The 16,474-nt window shown below is 37.9% G+C and overlaps 1 protein-coding gene across 2 annotated transcripts in view; it reads left to right on the forward strand.

Annotated features, from left to right (window-relative positions):
- cacna1ha (calcium channel, voltage-dependent, T type, alpha 1H subunit a) overlaps positions 1 to 16,474 on the forward strand; it is a 60,793-nt gene that overhangs the window by 39,439 nt on the left and 4,880 nt on the right. The window contains exons 14-30 of one of the 2 annotated variants that reach the window (XM_073814020.1): positions 697 to 905; positions 1,032 to 1,409; positions 3,145 to 3,245; positions 3,329 to 3,446; positions 3,551 to 3,619; positions 3,714 to 3,898; positions 5,981 to 6,107; positions 6,239 to 6,364; positions 6,449 to 6,538; positions 6,643 to 6,856; positions 9,796 to 9,947; positions 10,034 to 10,143; positions 13,312 to 13,445; positions 13,522 to 13,592; positions 13,775 to 13,853; positions 14,382 to 14,503; positions 14,578 to 14,883. In XM_073814020.1, coding sequence (XP_073670121.1) covers positions 697 to 905; positions 1,032 to 1,409; positions 3,145 to 3,245; positions 3,329 to 3,446; positions 3,551 to 3,619; positions 3,714 to 3,898; positions 5,981 to 6,107; positions 6,239 to 6,364; positions 6,449 to 6,538; positions 6,643 to 6,856; positions 9,796 to 9,947; positions 10,034 to 10,143; positions 13,312 to 13,445; positions 13,522 to 13,592; positions 13,775 to 13,853; positions 14,382 to 14,503; positions 14,578 to 14,883 — 2,591 coding nt within the window. The remainder of the gene's footprint in view (positions 1 to 696; positions 906 to 1,031; positions 1,410 to 3,144; positions 3,246 to 3,328; positions 3,447 to 3,550; positions 3,620 to 3,713; positions 3,899 to 5,980; positions 6,108 to 6,238; positions 6,365 to 6,448; positions 6,539 to 6,642; positions 6,857 to 9,795; positions 9,948 to 10,033; positions 10,144 to 13,311; positions 13,446 to 13,521; positions 13,593 to 13,774; positions 13,854 to 14,381; positions 14,504 to 14,577; positions 14,884 to 16,474) is intronic. The other variant, XM_065265964.2, reaches the window with a different exon arrangement.

Below are 16,474 nucleotides of genomic sequence, written 5' to 3' on the forward strand. Positions count from 1 at the left end.
ATGCCACACTGATAAGTCAATAGAAGAGCACAAAGTATCAAAAGTTACATCCATTCATAAATAGCATGTCTGCTTATCAATCTGTCATCAACATTATGCAATGCAATAAATACAAAATCATTCTTTATCATTTACAAGTCAAATTTGTAACTGAGACAAAATGATTTCCCTTAATGACGGGAGCAGTTAAGACAGAAAAAGACGCATGTCTGCATGATTATATCACCGTATTATTTACTGCAAATTAAAGCTTGCCGAGCTGTGCAATGAGTAACACTACTCTAGATGTAGTAAACATGTTTCACATTTACAAATCTGCTTTGAAAAATATCCCTTTATATAAAGAGCTCAGATGCAAAACCCTCTAAGTGCATCTGACATGTTTTCTTGTAAATTAGTATTTGTTTATTAGACTTTTAATGGATTCTGCCATCAAACCAGTATTTCTGAATGGCCTTGGGATGGGATTAAGCAGATTTGATATGAAAGTATTTGATGAATGTATTATATGTGCCGAGAGCATTCTGTTAATATCATCTCATTTTTGATGGAGGTGGCATTTAGCGGCTTTTGCTGAGCTCCTCATATGCTTACATTCAGGCATTTAGCAGATGTTTTTATCCAAAGCGCTTCATGTTCTTGCTAGGTAAATCTTTAATTGGAGTCTAATGAATAGGGATGTTTTCCTTTAAATAGAATTGAAGATGTACTCACTGATGATGTCAGCAAATGGGCACGTTGATCCTCGGGGCACCTTGCCTCCACCAATCATCATGCGTACTGCTGCCACACCCATGCCCACACCGAAAGGCTCTCTTGGCCCAGAGTCGGTGTTTGGGTTGGACGAGTCGAGGCGGGGTAGTGGGGTCTCTATAGATCCAAATGCCTTTGATCAGAAATCCCTGGTAAGAAAACATTTTAAATATGTGATCAGTGACATCACATATGCAATCACACAAATTATAATTGTACATTTGAGCAAGTCCATTAAGTGATATCTTGACTTGTACTTATATTTTTGACTATTCCAGTCCAGCCCAAGAAGATCTCCATGCCACCCCCGTGGCTCAGGTAGTAACTGGGGCAGCCGCAGGTCCAGCTGGAACAGCTTAGGGCGAGCGCCGAGCTTAAAAAGAAGGGACACATCTGGAGAAAGAGAGTCTTTGCTGTCTGGGGAGGGCAAGGGCAGTTTTGAAGATGAAGACTCGGAGGGGGATAAAATGGGCTTTATTGGTGGAGGCTCAATGCAGCATCCCAGCTCTCTGGATATCCCTGAGCTGCCCCATGCCCCCAGCTTTAGCACATTGGGAGATTACCATGATTGCAATGGAAGAACCTTGCAGCTGCCCGCTGACCTACCCACCAACTTGAGTAAAGAAGACTCCATCACAGAGGAGGATATGGATGATGTATGTTATGACAATCACACAAACACATACATAATGTTTTGTTACAGTCAGGCAGTGATAATGTCTCAATTCCTTCCCAGGGGTTTTCCTTGTGGGAAACTAATTGTTCTGCTGTAATTGATTCTGGCTGGTAGTTTGAAAGCAGTAATAGTTTTTTTCCGAAAGTGACCTCTTTGGTGTCAGTGTGGTGCTGTATGAACACACAAGAGGCCTTGTCTTGAAATTGAGTTTCAAGTGTTGTAATATGAACAGAAACTGTCAACATTAAGTGACACACATGGAATTCTGGGAAATATATAGTAACAAGTGGTCATTACCCTGCATTGCTGGTCAACAATGTTATAATGGGAATCCTTGTTTGATGTTACTTTCCAGGAGTCTGAACTATCTTAATAAAAGAAATGGTCCCTAGCTGTCACTGGCGCAGTACCTTTTCAAAAAGCACACCTTTGCACCTAAAGAGTGCATATTAGTACCTCAAAGGTACATAATGGTACCAAATGTATACATATTTGTACCTAAATGGTACATATAAGGACAATTTTAAAGGGTACCATCTCAGTGACCGATTTCTTCTGACAATGAGGAAATTTGCATAGTGCAGGATATTGGGTTTGTTAAATTAAAATGAGAATGAGTGACTTGAAAAATATATAATTGAATACTGAATATGTAGAGTGCATTTTTGCATACTCATAACAAACAGATTTGCATTGGTCGGAATTGTTTTTCTTAAAGAAAACACCACTGTTTTTCAATATTTTACTAAGTTCTTACCTCAACTTAGAATAATGAATACATACCTATATTTTTTCAATGCATGCACTTAATCTTTGTACAGCGCGTCGTGAAAGTGTTAGCATTTAGCTTAGCCCCATTCATTCATTAGGATCCAAACAGGGATAAATTTAGAAGCCACCAAACACATTTTTTTTAAGTAGATAAAAATGAGAACTTTGCAGCACTCAAACTTCCATCAATATTACTGCGCCCAAGGTCGAAGAGCTGCAAACTAAGTGCTCGTCCTCCATACAATATAGTTTCATTTTTTTATCTGCTTAAAAAATCGCCACGTTTTATTTTGTGCCACCAAACTTACTCGTGTAACTACTCATGTAACAGTCTTTAAAAACATGGAAGTGTTTGGTGGCTTCTAAATTCATCCCTGTTTGGATCCTAAGGAATTAATGGGGCTAGGCTAAATGCTAACACATTCATGACGTGCTTAACAAAGATTAAGTGTACACATTGAAAAATATATTAATTAATTAATTAATTTGTCTAAGTTGAGGTAAGAACACAATAAAATATTGAAAAACTGTGGTGTTTTCCTTTAATGAATTTTAATGCAACACAATTGTATTAACTATAGCCCCATAATTATAAAGCGGGTTCACCGTGTGACTTCCTCAAGTTAATCCATCATGTTATTCAAGTTGCAAACAAAATTACTTGCAGAATGTTTCTGGAGAAAATGCATTTGCGAAATGAACGGTTAGGTCACCTCTTCTAAATGGTTCTTGCAATGGAATTAATCAAAATTAAGCCTGCATGTGAATTATATACTTAGTCTCTTAAATAAATAGTGCTTATCGCTCTTTATTGATATATTGAATTAATACCATTAGTCTAATGCTTAGAAACTAAGCTTCTACCCCAAACTGTTGTAGTGTTTAAGCTGTATTAATAAGCTTTAGCTGCTGTTCTGTTTGCTGAGAGCTTTCTTGTGTTTCAGAGCTTCTGTTTCCGTCTGAAGAGGACGTTGCAGGCATTTAAACCTCAGTGGTGTAAAGATCACGAGGAATGGTCGCTTTATCTGTTCTCCCCTCAGAACAAGTGAGAATCTCCAAGTCTCTCAAATTAATGTCTGGTTTGTCCTATCAATGCTCACTTTTCTAAATGTCTCAATTCTGCCATAGGTTTCGGATGATGTGTCAGAGGTTAATTTCTCACAGGATGTTTGATCATGTGGTCCTGGTATTCATCTTCCTAAATTGTATCACCATTGCTCTGGAAAGACCCAATATCCAGCTATCTGTAAGTGAAAGATTACCCTATTATGTATTTAGGATTTCCTACTGTGTGGTTATGCTTTTACTAAACATGATCTATAATTCATTCAATCTCTTTTTCCTTTTCAGGAGCGATGGTTTCTCAGTATTTCCAATTACGTTTTCACTGTGATATTTGTTGCTGAAATGACTGTGAAGGTATTTTGAATTCAATATTTTTTGTATATATAAAGAGAAGAGGGCATTTATTCGACAAAACAATCTGACAGACATGATGTGGTTTGTTTTAAAGGTGGTGGCCCTTGGCTTCTGCTGTGGGAAGCACAGTTATCTGCAGAGTACCTGGAATGTTCTGGATGGGGTGCTGGTCTTTGTCTCCCTCATTGACATTCTGGTCTCTCTGGCTTCCAGTGGTGGAAACCGAATCTTTGGCATCCTGAGGGTTCTTCGCCTGCTGAGGACCCTGCGGCCGCTGAGGTTAGCAAACCGAGGGTCACAATACTCGAAAATTACCCATGATTTACTTGCCCTCAAGCCATCCTCGAATGTGTATGATTGTGAACACGCACCGGTTGTTACCGAATGCTAGTTATTTTAGTTTGTTTTTTTATTGTGCAAAATCCCCTTTTACAAGGCGTGGACATAATGTATGTTGGCAGTGTGCGAACACAACCACCCTACGGTGAAAAAAATTCACCCGCTTCTTGTTTTTTAATCCCTATTAAACCAAAGCAGTCTTTTTTTGATTCTCTTATCAATGTGAGGTCACATTGATAAAGCCCCACCCACTTAAAGCTGGCATTACCATAGTTTCCACCCTCAGCGCGTTGAAACAGATCAATTTTAACTGAAGACGCTCATTGTCTGTTTGTAAGGAGATGAGGAGCTGTAGCTCATTTGCATTTAAAGGGACAGACATTAAATCAGTGCGTTTTGTCTCTCATCCAAATAGGGGCATTTTGGACATGCTTTAATAAATTATCTGTGGGGTATTTTGAGCTGAAACTTTACAGACACATTCTAGGCACACCTGAGACTTATATTACATCTTGTAAAAAGGCTGGCATATGCCTTTTAACTCTTTCCCCGAGTTAAAAAAGTTGCCAGCCAGCGCCAGCATTTTTAATTATTTTCACAAAAGTTTAATGCATCCCAGAAAATGTTCTTCTTTTAATATATAAACATCCTATGGGCCCTATTTTAACGATCCAAGCACATTGTCTAAAGCGCACGGCGCACGGTCTAAATGGGCGTGTCCGATTCCACTTTTGCTAATTTAACGACGGGAAAGATGGTTTGTGCACCGAACGCATGGTCGAAAAGAGTTGTTCATATTCTCCTAATGAGTAATGGGAGTATTTTGGGCGTAACGTGCAATAAACCAATAAGAGTCTTATCTTTCATCCCTTTTAAAAGCCAGTTGCGCTGGCGCTAAGTCTAATCCCTATTTAGATGCAAACAGGAGATAAAGAATTTACAAACGTGCGGTGAGCCGAAGCGTTTCAGCACTCGGACAGCGCCATGGGATTTTTAAAAAGCATTACTTAAAAAAATTTTCTTATCTCACCATATTCACAGGTACAAACTCATCATATACAATAAATCCGTAGGGAAGAATTTAAAAAAACATTTAAAAATAGATGCATTTGTTTAAACCAAAGCATTTATTTATTGCGCCGGGTTGAAACTAGCAAAAGACACTTGCGTTGCACATTACGCTGCATTGCGCCGGGTGTATGATAGAGCCCAATATATCAAATGAAAGAACAGACCCTCTGCTTTCAACAAAAACAAACGATTCATGCTACCTTCATTAGTTCTCTTTGTATCACCTTTCAAATGTGGGTAGGTTTCTTCAAAAACACAAATTTTTTAGCAAAAAGCTGAGATTTTTGTGAAGGACTTTTAATAAAGATCAGATTCAAAGCGATCCTTAAAACATGTATCTTAATTGACGAGTTAACTGCATTACCAGAATCAATATTTAACTCAAGCGTTAAATATTGATTCTTTTCACAAAATCACAAAACCTTTATAAACCCTCTGGGAATGTGTGGATTACTTCTGTGAAGGATGGATGGACTTTTTGGGTTTCAAATCACAAGCACCATTTACTACCATTATAAAGATTGGAACAGCCAGGACATTTTCTAATATAAGTCAGATTGTGTTCATCTGAGAAAAGATAATCATATGCATAGAGGTTGGTTTGAGAGTGAGTAAATTATGGGGTAATTTTCATTTTTCGGTGAACTATCCCTTTAAGCACTTGTTTCCCTGTGGCAAAACTAATCAATGAAATTCACTGTGCACTTATTATCCTGTTTAAAGTATAATTTGAGGTTAATTTTGAAACATTATCTCACGGGCATCTCGCCTATTTAACTGAAGCTTGGTGAAATAAAGTCAATTATCCTCAATAATCTATTTCAGAGGCAAACTAAAAAACAGTTTATTGATCTTAAAGGTCACTCAGATAATTGTTCCATTACATGAATGATACTTCATCGTAAAAATATTAAGTAGGGTTGTTTCTTTGTTTTGTTTTTTTATAAACAGAGTGATTAGCCGTGCTCCTGGCCTAAAGCTTGTGGTGGAAACACTCATAACATCCCTTAGGCCCATCGGGAACATTGTGCTGATCTGCTGTGCCTTCTTTATTGTCTTTGGCATTCTGGGTGTCCAGGTAAACGCTTCAAACACTAAAGCAAAGCCTGTGCTGTGCTGTTAAGAACCTTATTGTTGTCGCAAACATGAATTAACGACTTAACATTGTCTAGTTCATAATCAATACTGTATCTATATCATTAATTACAGCTCTTCAAAGGAAAGTTTTACCATTGTGAAGGTCTGGACACCAAAAACATCCAAAATAAATCTGATTGTCTTCAAGCAAAATACAAATGGGTTCGAAGAAAGTACAACTTTGACAATTTGGGACAGGTAAGTGTACGTATAAAGTAATCTAATATGTTGGAAATGATTCCCAAATTGTCATTACAAGCCCTATACTGTCTCTATTCACAGGCCCTTATGTCATTGTTCGTACTCTCCTGTAAGGACGGGTGGGTGAACATTATGTACGACGGGCTGGATGCTACGGGGGTGGACCAGCAGGTTTGCATCTGCTTTGTTTACTCTCTCTGACCACCAATGTTTGAATATTTATAAGAAAGAAATAACTATATCATATGATGGATACGTCCTCCTTCTTTCTGCAGCCTAAGCGCAATCACAACCCCTGGATGCTCCTCTACTTCATCTCCTTCCTGCTGATCGTCAGCTTCTTTGTGCTAAACATGTTCGTCGGGGTGGTGGTGGAAAACTTCCACAAGTGCAGACAGGATCAGGAGGAAGAGGAGGCACGGCTGCGCGAGGAGAAGAGGCAGAGGCTGCTGGAGAAAAAGCGCAGGAGTAAGGAGAAATGCGGGTCTGGTCGGTAGTCTATTTTTCTGAGCACTGCCTGCTTCCAAAGCCTGAGAGAGAGAGAGAGTAGAGAAAGATGCAGATGCAGTCAAAAGGCTGAGGAAATTTTCTAAAACAGATTTTGGCACCAGCCTTGGATTGTGATGACTGCAAGCATGTTCCTGCATGCGATCCCCGCACCACCAGGTGCTGCATGACAAACCAACAGGGCTCAGCATCATGTATGAAATAGTATCATTTTATCAATAGGATAAGGTGAAAGAAAGACAAAAATAGTGAGTATGGTTTTGTGAAGGTTGAACATAAATATGAAAAGTAATAAAGTGTCCAAAAGAGGTCAAGGTTAGGGCAGGTCGGTGGTCCGTCGCAGAGAATGCAATGCTCTTGATTTGTTTTTGGCAGGCTGATCAACCTTCAAGACTCAGTAAGGTTAGAAGATGAATTAGGGTTAGGGTTTTATCAGCCTAGCGTGCACAAATCTGAGCATCCTTCTGAAATAGGGTTAAAGATATGCTGTAAAGTGAGGTGGTTACGCTGTGACACAAGATAAAAAGCATTCACGAGATGGAACATGTGAACATCATTTATATGACGGTGCTGAATTGTCAGCTCAATCGTGTGTGAAATTAGATAGCGCCGAGCAAAGTTACAACATATTATCCAGTCAAGAGATCAAAGGTGGATGGTAAAAATTTCCATTGACCGCTTTCCGGCTGTCTGTTTTAATCAGTTTGGCACATCGAGGGCACAATTAAAGTTGTCGGGTTCACTTCTACACACATTAAAGGACTTTAAGGCTAAACGAAAAACATAAGCATCACGTCTGCCTTAGCAAAGCTTCCTGATGTATGATTTTTAGCATAAACTCTGACAGTTTTATCTGTGTTTGTCACACTCAGCTTTTCTAGCCTTAACTGGAGTCTTGGGATTAATAGTGTATGTACAGTAGTATTGAATTCAAAGCAGTTGAGTTTCCCTCGAGTCCCTTAATGCATTCATCAGGGGTAAATGTGAGTAGGGCTGCATAACGATTAATCGTAACTAATTCTTTGAAGAATAAAAGTTTTTGTGTGTGTACTGTGTATACATATACATACATTTTATATATAATTTATATTATAATATATTTAAATACTTAATATAAGCAGTGTTGCCAGATTCGACTAAAGATTTACAGCCCAACTACAGCTTAAAGGCCGCCATTTAAAAAAAATACCACCCAAATTGCATACTGTTATTATAACTGTTATGCAGTTAAACAAAGTTTCTTTTTTCATTAAACCACCAGACTAACAAGTCGCACTGTGCAGAACAGGTTTGTTTTGTTGGAATCGCATGTACAGCAGCTCGCCCCACATACTGTATATGAAGTACATCTTTTTTTTAGAGATAAATAATTAATTTTCATTTTAATAAAAACAAGCCTACATCAAAAATCTCAAGAGTACTATATTTTAATTGGATTTTTTCTCTTATACCAATAGTCGAATCATTGCATTATACTTTTCTTTTTGTAGGCTATTAGCACTAAAAAATGTGTGCTTCATTTACAACTAATTTAATTATTATTATTATAGATTTTATTATATATATTTTATTTTATTTATTATTATTATTATTTAACTTATTATTTTTTCCTTCTGCGTGTGTGTGTTTATATACACATAATTATTATACACAGTACACACACGTATATGTGTAAACTAAAATATATTCTGCAAATGATTAGTTGCAATTAATCGTGATGCAGCCCTAGATGTGAGCACATCTCACAGTACAGTCATCATAGGACATAGAGAAGGAAATTCAGTAGGACCAGGAAAAAGATAGAAAAATGTTGCACATCTGCAATGTATCCAAATATCGCGTGAAAGGCCCACATAGAATTTCAAAATCGCTCATTATTCATTAAATTCTTCATGTTCCCTACTTAAATTTTTGTGAACTAAATATTTTGCCTAATTTCTAGTATTTCTCATTTAACAACGTCTGACTCTGATCCCATAAAGCCCGGGATACACTGCACGATTAATTGGCTGTACCAGATAAAAGATTCCAATCGTGAAACAATCGTTGCGATTTTTGTGATCATGGCTCTTCATCGGTGGTCCTATGTCGTACAGTGAGAAATGTTCAAAGATGGATGTTTTCCCCGTCTTGTGTCAAAAGATAGCCTACGATAGTTTTCTGACAGTGTCAGAAATTCAGCATGACTGTCATCATCGTACAGTCTACATGCTTGTCGTACCCAAGTTTAAACGATCTATGTCGCACAGTACGATAAGGTAAAGATCTTATAGGAGTGGAAAATCCTGCAGAGTTTTCCGGGCTTTCATTAGGGTTGATAATGTCAAAAACAAAGCAGATTCTATCTGGGCCTGCCAATAATCCATCATATTAGTCCTTTAGGATGGCCGTGAGTGTTGTATCTTCTAGGAGGAATTGATACATTTATCAGCTATGCTCTTTTTGCATGCTTGACAGATATCCAGCAGCTCAAAGGCTTCTCTCTTGGCATATGGTATTTACCAGTAAACATGCTTTGATGGCAGACTCAGAAAGATGGATTCAAACAAAAATCAATTTTATGGTTGCCGTCATGTCCGATATATATCACACACGATACAAGAAATCAATGAACAGTCACCTCTAAGCTCTCCTTGAGAAAAAACTCAATATAACCAGTGCTGCTCACACATCTCCTGATCTCCAACACAGCCATGTGACTGCCATGTTTACAACGGCACATTTGCCAAACCAGCATGCACCATATCCACAGAGGCACAGCTGCTGCATGAGAGGCCCTTCAGTTTTATCACAATGTTACCACACGGTCCTCTCTGCAGCAGTCGTCCCCTCAAATCCAATATCCTTTCCCTCTGAATCAGTGGTTTATCCACATTGTCTTTGCACTGACCCTGCCGTGCCGTTTGTGTGATTTTCAACAGAGGCCCAACAGAGGCCGTACTATGCAGACTACTCTCCAGCCCGGCTTTACATCCACACACTGTGTACCAACCACTATCTGGACCTCTTCATCACGTGTATCATCGGCATTAATGTGGTCACTATGTCTATCGAACACTATAATCAGCCTATAGTGAGTGTCTTCTTTTTTCTCTGCTTTTCCCTGCCTTTCATTGAAGCATATACTGTAGGCTAAAACACTGTTTCTGTCTCCCGCAGTACCTGGAAGAGGCATTGAAATACTGTAACTATGTCTTCACCATTGTCTTCATTATTGAGGCTTTACTCAAACTGGTGGCTTTTGGCTTTCGGAGATTTTTCAAAGACAGGTATTGTGCCAACGTGCCTAATGTGATGTAGTTTGAGTTTAATAATGAATCAATGGATGTTACTGAAAGTAACATAACAGCTTGTATCAGTGTTACTGTATGTGCCACCATTGGTACAAATATTTGAAGAGCTCCGATGCAAAACCCTCTAAGTGCATCTCTGACATGTTTTCTTGTAAGTGAGCTCTTTTTATCAGACTCTTATGTTTAGGTTCAGTAATTTTACTTTAATGGCAAACGAAAGGTTATTAGTCAGTAATTATTTATAAAAATGTGACCCTGGTCCACAAAACCAGTCATAAGTCGCACGGGTATATTTGTAGCAATAGCCAACAATACATTATATGGGTCAAAATTATTGATTTGTTTATGCAAAAATCTTAGAAAATTAAGTAAAGATCATGTTCCCATGAAGATATTTAGTACATTTCCTACCGTAAATATATAAAAAATATTTATCATTATTAATATGTGTTGCTAAGGACTTTATCTTGACAACTTTAAAGGTGGTTATCTTAATATTTAGATTTTTATGCTCCCTCATATTCCAATTTTTCAACCATACCATACTTCAATGGAAAGATGATTTATTCAGCCTTTTTTGGATGATATGGTTCACATATCGTGTCTAAAAACCGCAATTTCCTCTTTCCTCCCAACATGCTCGGGCGATTGTGCTCCAGTAGCGTGTGCCGTTGCTTAGCAATATTGAGCTGCACTCCCCATAGATTCAGAAATGTGTCTCCATGCATTGTTTTTTTACATTCATGTCAACCTTGACTGTTTGTTCGTTCTGTGTATCCCTGTACAGCTATGATCAGCTGTTCCTCCATCTTAAGTTAGAATGATCCAATGTTTACATGACCCAGTGTTGATACGTAAAGTGTGAAGCTGATAGGCCGGTTCTTGTCACATGACCTGTGGTGCAGACGCGGCATTTTAAAATATTTTTAACTCACTGCGGCGCCAACATGCATGTTTGAGCGTGATTGACTTGTTTGGGGATGCAAATGTCACTTTAATCATTTCATTGGTATTGTCAAAAATTTGAGTCTTTTGCTGCAAACCCCTCTAAGTGCAAAAATCTCCATTTATTAAAAAGTCAAGTTACTCTTCAATGACCTTTCTGAATAAATGTAAACAGCTCAAAAATTCAGTCAATATCAAAAAGTATTCAGTAAATCTCCTATAACCGGGTAAAAATATTTTTGACAGATATGGCGATTAGCTGCTTTTGCATCTGAGCTCCTCACTTGTATCTTTTAGATATAATATGCTCTACAATCTCATGACCAATTAATTTCTTATTAAAGCTTTTCTTCTAATCCCAATTCTCACACTAAAGCAGCTTATAGTTTTGTAAGCAGTCGCTCACCCCAGTCACCTTGCCTGTATCTCTGAATGTTTGTAAAATGGATAAACGAGTCTCTGCCTGATCCAACCTTTCCATACCAAGTTCTCCATTTCTCTCTCACTTCTACTCTAGTACAATTATGAGAAGTATTGTTAAAGGGGACAAATCATGAAAATCTGACATTTTCCATGTTTAAGTGCTATAATCGGGTCCCCAGTGCTTCTATCAACCCAGAAAATGTGAAAAAGATCAACCCAGTAACTAACCGTAGTTTTAGTAAACCATTCTCTGCAAGCATGTGGGGAAAAATAGGTCATTCAAATTTTGGCTCCTCTTGTGATGTCAGAAGGGGATACTACAGCCCCTTAATCTGCACTATTCAACCACGCCACTGCCATTTAGTGCAGAGATCAGCTCATTTGCATTTAAAAGGACCCCAAAACTGCACATTTTCGCTTACACCTACAAAGTGGCAATTTTAACATGCTATAATAAATTATCGATGTGATGTATTGAGCTAAATCTTCACATACATACTTTAGGGACACCAAAGATTTATTTTACATCTTTAAAAAGTCTTGTGATATGTTCCCTTTAAAAGAAATATGTATTATCCAAAATGGATTTTCTTGCCTTATGATAGGGACATTTGGTCAAACATATCTGAATACATTTTTGTGGCCATCGGCACTTGCATATTTCTTAACTAAACATTTTTAACTTTTTCTCTCAGATAATAATGCACACATTATTTGATGATTTCAGAGTCACAACCTTATAATAACAAAATAACAACATTCATCCCTCATGCAACTCTGCTTTTACCTCATACTGTAGCACTCACACATTGCTTCTCAGTCTAATAATATACAGTATTTTGATGTGAAATAAAGTGCAAGATTAACTGTGTCAAGTAAATTAAGACACTGTGTGTCATCCATCAAGTATAATATCATTTTAAGATGATATGATATGCACTCTGCACTGTTTATTAGTTTTATGCAAACCAGCAAATGAAGACATACAGTTAGAAATCAAAACATGGCTGTTTCTCAAAACAAATTATTTTACACAAGCTAAAGTATAATATCCCTTAGCTATATCTGAAGAGCTTAGATGCAAAAGACGCTAAATGCCACCTCCGTCCAAAATAAGATGATGATCTTTGCATGTACTTAGAGGGTTTTGCATCGAAAGACAGTCAAATTTGTTCAATGCCAATTAAATTACTTAAGTGACACTAATAAGCTTTTCATTGCCATTAAAGTAAAATTGCTGAACCTAAACATAAGAGCCTGATAAAAATGCGTTTTGCATCTGAGCTGATTTGGGCAAGGATGAGACGGAGCTTTACAGAGGTGAAAAGGTGTATTATATAACTGCAAACACCACTGTAATACAACACCCAGTCAAGCATTTAAATCTTCAAATGAATTTGTATGTACATTTTCACACAGTAACTTCACACTGTAAAACACCTTGGTGATAAAGGATGACAGTGTGATTAAATCGTGTTTTAATATATGTGGTGCCTTGTGTTATGCATGGGGAACTTGATGAATCATTTGTTTCAGTTAAATGAAACTCAGTAAATTAAAAAGAGTCACGACCCCCCCGTTTATCATTATTTGCAGATTAGCATATGTTCAGGTGCAATCAACCGTATGTTGATATATTTGCAATATGCTCATAAACCTGTTTATGGTTTGTTTGCTCAGCTTGTCTAATGCTTAGACGCAGATTAGCTAAAAGCGATGGTTATTGCCGGGTGTTGTGTTTTAACTGTGCAATTCAATGTTGTAATATGCTGGCAGATGGAACCAGCTGGATCTAGCCATAGTCCTGCTCTCTATCATGGGCATCACGCTGGAAGAGATCAAGATGAATGCAGCACTGCCCATCAACCCCACCATTATCCGCATTATGAGGGTGCTGAGGATAGCCAGAGGTATTTCTATTGCAAATAGCCAGAAATGTGTTTGTTTTTTGAGCTAAGATCATAATTTTACTGCTCTTGCCTACAGTACTGAAGCTTCTGAAGATGGCCACAGGCATGAGAGCACTGTTAGATACAGTAATGCAGGCTTTACCACAGGTAACCGAGTGTGCATATACGTAAATATACATACTATATGTTTGTGGATATATAGCACAATATATGTCTGCTTGTTTACATCTATGGGGGAGGAGAGAGAAAAAGTTTCATAGTGACGCAGCGCTACTTTCCATGATTGATTGTTCAATAACATACTGTGATAATGTGCTTGCTTCCTTTAGGTGGGAAATCTGGGTTTGCTGTTCATGCTCCTCTTCTTCATTTATGCAGCGCTTGGCGTGGAGCTTTTTGGGAAACTAGGTCAGCGCCGCAATCGTGCACACTGTTCATGCAGAGCTCACCATTTCACAGTTTTAGCGGCTTTGCTCTTCACTTAGCTGCCATTTTCGTTTTTAGGTCAGAAACATTGGTCTCCAAAGGCATGTTTCTCAGTTTTAGTGCTCTCTTCAGACTACAGTACTGTCATAATGGGGAAATAGCCTAAATTAGCTCTGTTGATCTTTGGATCTTGCCTCTGCAGTGTCAGTTGTTTTGTCTAATTGTCCAGAGGCTCAAAAAGATGTTTTAAAGCTACTTGTATATCCTTGTCTCTGACAGGATTATGCTTTCTCTTAAAGGGCAAGCCCTTTAATTATTTTCATTAGCCTTCAACTTTAAAATAAGTGCTTATTATTGTGTCAGTTAATGGCTCATTTGCCCTTTTAATGGTGATATGAAGGGCTCTCGCCACATTAGACAACACATATTAGGAGCAGAGCTGCTTTTTGTATGTAGGAAGATGTGTTTAAAATTCTTTTCTAATCATTGTCTACTGATATTTATATGTAGAATGCAATGAAAAAAACCCTTGTGAAGGACTAAGTCGACACGCAACGTTTGAGAACTTTGGAATGGCTTTTTTAACATTATTCAGAGTGTCAACTGGGGACAACTGGAATGGCATAATGAAGGTACTGCAATGCTGATTTCACCTTTGGTCCACTTGGAACTGTATTGGTTACTAACATGCGTTGTGTATGTGTAGGACACTCTGCGGGAGTGCACTACAGATGACAAGCACTGCCTCAGCTACCTGCCCCTGGTCTCCCCCATCTACTTTGTTACTTTTGTGCTAATCGCTCAGTTTGTGCTGGTTAATGTTGTGGTGGCCGTTTTGATGAAACACCTGGAGGAGAGCAACAAGGAAGCTAAAGAAGATGCAGAAATGGACGCCGAGATCGAGATGGAGATTGAAATGGCTCGCCGTCTCAGCAACGTCTCTGCAGGGAGCTCTTTAGGGCCTGAGGGCAAAGCAACTTATGTAGGCCCACGTGCCGATTCACCTGGGCAGGTAAACCAACTAACATTGAAATAGTACACTAATAACACACTTCGCATGCTTCCTTAATGAAAACTTAATTAACTGATTTGATTCTGGTCGAACATTTTTACCTAATATGATTGTATTGACCTGTCTGCATCTGATTACATTAAAACAAATGTCATTGGTCAATCAAGGGTAAATAAGAGCAAAGAAGCTAATTTACATATAATTTAATAAGAATAATACATAACAATTTCCCATGATTTCGTTATTAGATTTTACAGCGATTTTCCAGAGAAATGTCATAACTCTTAACTCTTTCCCCGCCATTGACGAGATATCTCGTCAATTAAGAGAAAACGCTTCCCCACCAATGACGAGATTTTCCGTCTTTCCGCAATTCCGCTATTATCCACCAGGAGGCGCCCTTCCGCAACTTTTTAAAACCGGAAGTATTGCCCTGTGGCAAGCTGCTGCATGTCCGTGTCTGTTTTAAAGATCGCTCTGAATGGGATCTCTATGAAAAGTCCGTCACAAAAATGGAATTATTTTTGCTTTTTGCTCAAAATATGGTGTTTTTGCAAAAACCTACCCATATTCAAAAGCTGATTGCAAAAGAACCACTAAAGGTAAGATGAAACGGGTTTTTTTGTTTGAAAGCAGAGGGTCGGTTCTTTCATTTGGTATATTGTATGTTTATTTATTTAAAGAAAAACATTTTCTGGAAGGCATTAAACTTGAAAAACCATGAAAAACGCTGGCGCTGGCTGGCAACTTTTTTTTAAAAACGCTGGCGGTGAAAGAGTTAACATTAGCTGCGTTTCCATTTCCACCTTTAAGTTTTGCTAATTGAAATTGTGAATTGAAAATACGGCCAATAGAAGCACAGCAATTTCACAAAAACTCCCATAATTCGCAAGTAAGTATTTACGTTCACATTAGTTGGTTTTTCAGGCAATTAGTTTTAGTAGTACTTTGCAAAACTGCTTGGAAATTATTATTTGAAGATGATGCGGTACATAATGAAACCTCCCAGAAACACCTCAATAAGTGTCTGCTGCCAAGTCTAAGAGGTTTTTCTTGCCAGTAATGTTTGGATAACACTCCTACATCTCTTTTGATTTATTATAATGTACTCTCATCTCCAAGAAACACCTATATGTTGCCGCTCCTAAGTATAAGGGCCAGGACTTTGCTTGGCATCAATGTTTGAATAATACTCTTACGTCTCCTCTGGGTAAAAATAATGCCTAGTGCGGTGGATGTGATTAGTAACCACACCAACATCAGTCGACGTGATGTTTGGAATTACATATCACGAGAGGAAAAATTATGTTTCAGTCGCATTTATCGATTAATGGAAACGGCTTCATTTCACAATAGTCTTTTTTCTACATTTAGAAAATAACCCTAAAGTTTTGTGCAGCTAGTATTTTTCCTCTAATGAAAACACAATTATAAAATAAAAATGTATTATTGCTTTTATTATTTATTAAAATTATTATTGCTTCTGGTTTGTATATGAAGTGCGTCTGATATGTTTTCTTGTAAATATGTTTTCATTTAAAGCTCCCATAACACATGCTGTCTCTGCGTATCTGATGGTAATCTTGAGTAC

Source organism: Paramisgurnus dabryanus, chromosome 3 (genome assembly GCF_030506205.2).
Source record: "Paramisgurnus dabryanus chromosome 3, PD_genome_1.1, whole genome shotgun sequence".
Taxonomy (NCBI): domain Eukaryota; kingdom Metazoa; phylum Chordata; class Actinopteri; order Cypriniformes; family Cobitidae; genus Paramisgurnus; species Paramisgurnus dabryanus.